General features: G+C 37.7%; 2 protein-coding genes across 2 annotated transcripts; one reads left to right on the top strand and one right to left on the bottom strand.

Annotated features, from left to right (window-relative positions):
* Positions 1–26: 26 nt before the first annotated feature.
* LOC126712216 (deoxyuridine 5'-triphosphate nucleotidohydrolase-like) lies at positions 27–6,156 on the bottom strand. The gene is given in 4 exon segments (XM_050411463.1): positions 27–576; positions 663–754; positions 856–986; positions 5,860–6,156. Coding segments are annotated over 4 exon segments (705 nt in total). The 5' UTR covers positions 6,097–6,156; the 3' UTR covers positions 27–331.
* Positions 6,157–6,472: 316 nt separating this feature from the next.
* Positions 6,473–6,907, top strand: LOC126694413 (uncharacterized). The gene has a single exon (XM_050390668.1). It carries the CDS (start codon positions 6,473–6,475, stop codon positions 6,905–6,907), a length of 435 nt encoding a protein of 144 aa, XP_050246625.1.
* Positions 6,908–7,861: the final 954 nt, after the last annotated feature.

Raw genomic sequence — 7,861 nt, 5'->3', positions numbered from 1 at the left:
AACTCATGTTTGAACCTAACCTGCAATTGTGTAGGCACATGGCCCATGTTTCAACTTTATTATGTTCATCTGTGCTCTGCTGTTCAATAGCATACCACAAATTGTATGTATACATAACAAGAAAGCTTAATGAACACACTAATTTACAGAATAAAGCTTCTTAAATTCCATTGAAAATATCATTAAGCAATATCAGTACAACTTGCTCACTAACCGTTCGACATAATTACTCACAGACCACAATATCAAACAAGTCACTGACCCTAAATCTAATCCATAGGAAAACGAAAGCAGGAGTAATGGTACCGTTGCTAATAGCAAAGCAGCTCGCTCATACGCCAGTAGACCCGAACCCACCCTCGCCTCTAACCGTGGCGTCCAAATCCTCAACCTTGATCACATCAGGTGTCAAGATCTTCTCAATAATCAACTGTGCAATCCTATCACCCACTTTCACCTCAAAATCAACATCCGAATGGTTAAACAGTATAACCCCAACTGGACCCCTGTAGTCAGCATCGATCACACCTGCACCCACATCGATCGAGTGCTTCCACGCCAATCCAGACCTTGGCGCTACATAGTCACAAATACCCATTTCACTAAAACTCCAAAAAAAACACTCAATAACACCTTTAAGACACAGGAGAGTGAGAAATTACCAACACGAGCGTAAGTTCCTTCAGGGATTGCAATGCTCAGATCGGTTGGAACCAATGCTTTTCCTCTTGCTGGTACTCTAGTCTCCGTTGCACTGCACAAATCATAAAAACCCCCATAAACAAATTTTTCTTTTTTCTTTATTTGGATGAAGAAAAATTGAAAATATTGTGGATTATATGTATATATATATACCTGGAGAGATCGTAGCCAGCAGAGAGAGGAGAGCCTCTGGAAGGTAAAACAGCTTTCTCAGAAAGCTTTTTCACTCTGACTAGTGAAATGGGGTCCTTCGAGATTTCAGCAGCGACGCCGTTTTGGCCAAGCTTTGGGATCTGTTAAGATTTAATGTTTTATTTTATAATATTTAATTGGAAGTATCTTTGGATATTTGGTAGTTTGACCGAGTCATTAGGTTATTTGGTTATTTGATCACAGCCAGATTTCATGGCTGTGAAATGTCTCACGTTGCTATCCTAGTTTGTAGGAGTTGTGGATAGTGCTTTCCTATTTTATAGTAGTTGTGGTTAATGCTAGATAAAGTGTTGTGATGTTAAGCCTATTTATAGGCTCTTTTGTTTATCAATAATATATCCAGCTTTTATCATTCAACAAGTCCCTTTCTGCCTTTTGCTTTTTCTTTTTCTTTGTAACAGAGTCCTGTGTTGGCACGTCCCTTTTGCTTTCTATTTTTCTTAACTCTGTATCAGTGGTATCAGAGCCAGTGAGAAAAGCACGAGAGAAAGAGTTCTCAAATAGTATTGATGGCTACAGATTCAAACTTTGTGCAGGCGGCAATCCCACGTTTTGATGGTCACTATGACCATTGGAGTATGCTAATGGAGAATTTTCTTCGGTCCAAAGAGTATTGGCCGATTGTTGAATCTGGAATTCAAGCACCAGCACCAAATACAACCTTGTCAGATGCTCAGAAAACAGAGTTGGAAGGGAGAAAGCTCAAAGATTTAAAGGCAAAAAATTACCTTTTCCAAGCAATTGATCGTCCCATCTTGGAAACAATTCTTAGCAAAGAAACTTCCAAAGATATTTGGGATTCCATGAAGAAAAAATATGAAGGCTCTGCTAGAGTGAAGCGTGCACAGCTTCAAGCCTTGAGAAGAGATTTTGAGACTCTACAAATGAAGGATGGAGAATCTATCACCAGCTACTGTGCCAGGACTATGGAGATTAGCAACAAAATGCGTTTTCATGGTGAGAAGATGGAAGATGTCACCATTGTTGAAAAGATATTGCGTTCTCTGACACCAAAGTTTGATTATGTCGTGTGTTCCATTGAAGAATCGAAAGACATAGATGCATTTTCCCTTGATGAACTGCAGAGCTCCTTGCTGGTCCATGAACAGAAGATGAACCGAAATTCAACTTCAGAGGAGCAAGCTTTAAAGGCTTCTATCTCTACTCATTTCTCAAACTCTAGAGGAAGGGGTAGAGGTAGAGGAAGGGGAGAACGAGGCAATAGAGATGGCAGCAGGCATTTCAAAGCCAATGATGGACAATTTCAGAGCAAAGGCAGAGGATGAGATCAACATTTTGACAAATCCAAGGTAGAGTGCTTTAGATGTCATAAATTTGGTCATTATCGTTCTGAATGTTATACTAGGCTGCCTAAAGACAAAGAAAAGGAACCGCAATCGAATTTTGCTGAAAAGAAGGAAGTGGAAACTTTGTTAATGGCTGTTCAAGCTAATCAAGAACCTGAATCTGATGTTTGGTATGTGGATACGGGCTGCAGTAACCACATGTGTGGAAGTAAGTCTTCTTTTTCTTACTTAAATGAATGCTTTCTTTCTTCAGTGCATTTTGGTGATTGTTCCACTGTGAAGGTGATGGGAAAGGGTGATATAGAGATAAGAACCAAGAATGGTTTTGTAGAAACAATTTCTAATGTCTTTTATGTTCCTGACTTGAAAAGCAATTTGTTAAGTGCTGGTCAATTGCAAGAAAAGGGTTATATAATCACTATTCAAAAGGGTGTTTGTGAGATTTATGATCCTACTAGAGGAGCCATTGCTGTTGTGCAAATGAGTTCAAATAGGTTGTTTCCATTGAAGATTACAAGTGTGCAATCTTGTTTGGTAGCTGAAGTAAAAGATTCTTCTTGGTTGTGGCATTTTCGTTATGGCCACTTGAGTTTTGGTGGATTGAAGACCCTCCAACAGAAAAATATGGTGGCAGGTCTTCCTCAAATTAGTATTCCTTCTCAAGTTTGTGAGGAATGTGTTGTTGGCAAACAACATCGTTCTCAATTCTCCCAAGGGAAGTCATGGCGAGCAAAAGTAGCTTTAGAGCTAATTCATTCTGATATATGTGGCCCGATTACACCATGTTCTAATGGAGGTAAAAGATACTTAATTACCTTCATTGATGATTATACTCGAAAAACTTGGGTTTATTTTTTACAGGCAAAATCAGAAGCTTTTTGTGCATTTAAAAGCTTCAAGGCTTGTGTGGAAAATGAAACAGGAAACACCATTAAGACCCTCCGAACAGATCGTGGCGGAGAATATTGCTCAACCGAATTTGAAGTTTTTTGTGATGATCATGGCATTCGAAGAGAGCTGACAGCTGCTTATACACCTCAACAAAATGGTGTATCAGAGAGGAAAAACAGAACCATCCTCAATATGGTGAGAAGCTTGTTGACAAAAGGGAGAATTCCAAAATCTTTTTGGCCTGAAGCAGTAAATTGGAGTATTCACATCTTGAACAGAAGTCCTACATTTGTTGTTCAAAATATGACACCAGAGGAAGCATGGAGCGGAAGGAAACCTGCTGTAGATCATTTCCGGATTTTTGGGTGTATTGCTTATGCCCATATTCCAGATGAGAAGAGGAAAAAGCTAGATAACAAGGGAGAAAAATGCATTTTTCTTGGTGTTAGTGATAAGTCAAAAGCTTATAAACTATACAATCCTAGCACCATGAAAATTGTCATCAGCCGTGATGTGGTGTTTGATGAAGAAAGCACCTGGTCATGGAATCAAAATGGTGTTAAAGAAAGTATTCCAGCAGATTTTGATGATGAAGAGAAAGGGCAGCAGCCTATGGAGAATGAGCAAGAAGAGGAAGTCACTCAAAATGTTCCAATAGCTGATCAAAGCCCACTTGCAGCTGAATCACAAAGGCCTCAACGTGTTCGAAAAAGACCAGCATGGATGCATGATTATAATGTAGCTGGAATTGATCAATCTGAAGACCCACTCACTCACTTTGCTCTATTTTCAGATTGTGATCCTACCATTTTTGAAGTGGCTGTCACAGAACCAAAATGGAGAAAGGCTATGGATGCTGAAATTACAGCCATTGAAAGAAATGATACTTGGGAGCTGACTGATCTTCCAAAAGGGCAGAAAACAATTGGTGTAAAGTGGGTTTACAAGACAAAGCTGAAGGAGAATGGTGAGGTTGACAAGCACAAGGCACGCTTGGTTGCTAAGGGCTACAAGCAAGAGTTTGGTGTTGATTATAAAGAAGTTTTTGCTCCGGTTGCAAGGCATGATACAATCAGATTGGTGATTGCTATGGCAGCTCAAAACTCATGGCCTATCTTCCAAATGGACGTGAAATCAGCATTCCTCCAAGGAGATTTGAAAGAAGAGGTATTTATCGATCAACCTCCTGGTTATATAAAACTTGGCAATGAGCATAAAGTGTATAAGTTAAAGAAAGCTCTATATGGATTAAAACAAGCTCCACGGGCTTGGTATAATCGTATAGAAACTTATTTTTTGAAAGAAGGATTTCAAAAATGTCCTTATGAACATACACTTTTCATAAAAGTTGAGGATGGAGGAAAGATGCTCATTGTTTGCTTATATGTAGATGATCTAATCTATACTGGAAATAATACAGCCATGTTTGAAAGCTTTAAGAAATCTATGATGGTTGAATTTGAAATGTCTGATCTTGGTATGTTGCATTACTTCCTTGGCATAGAAGTAGTGCAATCAGCTAATGGGATCTTTATTTCTCAAAAGAAGTATGTGCAAAATGTTTTGGATAGGTTTCAGATGAAGGATTGCAATCCTGTAAGCACTCCAACTGAGTTTGGCTTGAAGCTAAACAAAGATCATGAAGGGAAGAAGGTGGACAGTACACTTTACAAGCAAATTGTTGGCAGTTTGATGTATTTAACTGCAACAAGGCCAGACATAATGTATTCTGTGAGTTTAATAAGTAGATATATGGAGAATCCAACAGAAATACACTTGTTAGCTGCCAAGAGAATCCTTCGTTACTTGCAAGGAACTAGAGATTTTGGGCTATTCTACAAGAAGGGTGAAAAGTCAGACTTGTTTGGCTTTACTGACAGTGATTATGCAGGAGATCAAGATGATAGAAGGAGCACTTCGGGCTATGTTTTCATGTTAGGAACAGGAGCTGTTTCATGGTCATCAAAGAACCAGCCAATCGTCACATTGTCAACCACTGAAGCTGAATTTGTTGCAGCAACAGCTTGTGCTTGTCAAGCTATTTGGCTGAAGAAGATACTTGAAGAATTGCAGTTCAAAGAAGATGGACCTACTCTTATTTACTGTGACAACAGCTCAGCAATAAAGCTCTCAAAGAATCCTGTTCTACATGGTCGAAGCAAGCATATAGATGTGAAGTATCATTTCTTGAGGGATCTCACGAATGATGGAGTTATTAATCTGGTTTACTGCAGAAGTGAAGACCAGGTTGCAGATATTCAGACCAAGCCTCTCAAGTTGGCTACATTTGTGAAGCTACGTGGTCTACTTGGAGTGTGTTCACATGCTGCCACAAAGGAAGACTTTGTAGAGGGTTGATTTTTTCCTTTTAAACTGATTTCTGCAGATTTCAGTTTAAGGGAGGGTGTTAAGATTTAATGTTTTATTTTATAATATTTAATTGGAAGTATCTTTGGATATTTGGTAGTTTGACCGAGTCATTAGGATATTTGGTTATTTGATCACAGCCAGATTTCATGGCTGTGAAGTGTCTCACGTTGCTATCCTAGTTTGTAGGAGTTGTGGATAGTACTTTCCTATTTTATAGTAGTTGTGGTTAATGCTAGATAAAGTGTTGTGATGTTAAGCCTATTTATAGGCTCTTTTGTTTATCAATAATATATCCAGCTTTTATCATTCAACAAGTCCCTTTCTGCCTTTTGCTTTTTCTTTGTAACAGAGTCCTGTGTTGGCACGTCCCTTTTACTTTCTATTTTTCTTAACTTTGTATCAGGATCTTCAGCGATGGTTCTTTGATTTCGGGGCTGTGATTTTGAAGATCTGGCTGAGCCATGGTGAGGACTGTAGAGAAGGAACGGTTGAGAAATGGGTATTTGCAAAAGCTGAGTTTTAGGGACCGAGCAGAATATGGGTTGGGTTTAAATAGAGGGATTGCCACCAAAAATGGAGTTTCGCGGGTTTTGGCGCCAAGCATTCCCGCCATTTTCTTGTAGCGTACGTACTGGGTTAGGTTGCTCAGTCCGAGTGGTGTCCAATTGAGCTTCACTCTTCTCATTCTAATGAAATTTGCTACATTACATTACTCAATTATTTTTCGTATTATACATTAATATATAGCCCACTCTGCTGCTTATATGGGCTTTGTCTTATTTCATAAAAAATAAACTAAAAATATGGGCTTTCTTTGCATTGGCTTTCTTTTAATGCAAAGAAAGCCCCAGCTTGTTTTGTATAATTAAATTCATGACTATTCAGAAAATTAATAATAAAATTATTATTATTAATAAAAATATATAGTCAACAATGATACAAGTATACCACCATGGTACATGATGCTTGATGGAGCAACTTTCATAGATATGGACTCGGCGGGTTTGGGTTTGGTTGCTCGTGATTCAAACGGCATGGTTATCGCCTCCCTTTCAAAATGCATCAGACTACCACCAACGGTTGCTAACTTGGAAGCTTTGGCATGCAGAAGGGCCATCTTATTTGCACTCGAATTAGGACTCCAAGACGTGGTGTTGGAAGGTGATTCAGAGGTTATTATCAACCACCTCAAAGTAGACCAGCCCTGTTTGACAGCTTTTGGGCACATAATAGAGGAAGCACGGACACTTTCAGCCAAGTTGAGACAAGCATCTTACTCACACACAAGGCGCAAGGGTAACAAAGTAGCTGATAAGCTTGCAAAATTAGCAAAAAACTTGTATGAACCACAAGTGTGGATGGAGGATATTCACAATAATGCCCTGCAATTTGTATTTTTTGACAGAGGCTTAATGCCTGTTTAATGAAAAGTTCATGATCATTTTCTCAAAAAAAAAAAAGAAAAAAAAAGGAAGAAGAAGAACTTGTGTGTTATTATGCATTTTAACCATATGCATGTTCAAAAAGTTTTTTAAAGCACTTTATTATATGCATGTTTTAAGATCTCTGAATAAGACACCCTCTTAAGGTCTATTTGGGAACAACTTATTTAGTTGAAATTGAAAAAATTTTGCTGAAAGTGTAAAAAAAAGTTAAAAGTTAGCTTAATAGTACAATGAAACCTATGAATAGTACCAAAAATTGCAATGTGACCGATGAATAGTATCAAAAAGAAGTTAAAAACTAAATAAATTGAAGCAAATAAGCTCATCCCAAACTCATCTAATGTCTCAAATCTTATTTATCTAATCTTATTATGCATGTTGCTTGCCATTATCGTGTTGCTAATAAGTAGTGTTAACTATGGTAATTGAATTCCAACTTGGTGAACGCCAGACTTCAAGTCTAAACCAAGTGTAAATAGAACCCAAAAAAGGAAGTTTACTAATTTAATTAACATCAAAATCAAACGGTTCGTTTTAAATCACTTCTTTTTTCTTTTTCTTTTTGAGAAACAAACACACACACAAAGGAGATGAAAATTAGTTCTAACACAAAGGCACACCACAATTCTACTCAAAAGTCATGGTAACTTTTAAGAGAGGGTGAGGCAAGTTATACTACTATCATATATGATTAGTTTTATATGTTAAGGTGAGTCTTAATTGTGGACATCTAAACTTTAATGATTTGTGTTGTGATGTTTGAGGCTCAAATAAGTTCAAATATCTTATTGTAGATAATTTTGGTTATATATTGGATGGGGAATGTCGATTGGATGATTTTGTAATGCTTATACATTTCATACCATTAATTTCTTTTTAATGAATCATACCATTTTTACTTAGGCTGCATTTTTGTTTCCCTGTAAAATAGTT

This window comes from Quercus robur, chromosome 2, assembly GCF_932294415.1.
Source record: "Quercus robur chromosome 2, dhQueRobu3.1, whole genome shotgun sequence".
Taxonomy (NCBI): domain Eukaryota; kingdom Viridiplantae; phylum Streptophyta; class Magnoliopsida; order Fagales; family Fagaceae; genus Quercus; species Quercus robur.
The sequence above is the reverse complement of the archived record's forward strand: the minus strand, read 5'-3'. Positions and strand labels throughout refer to the sequence as shown.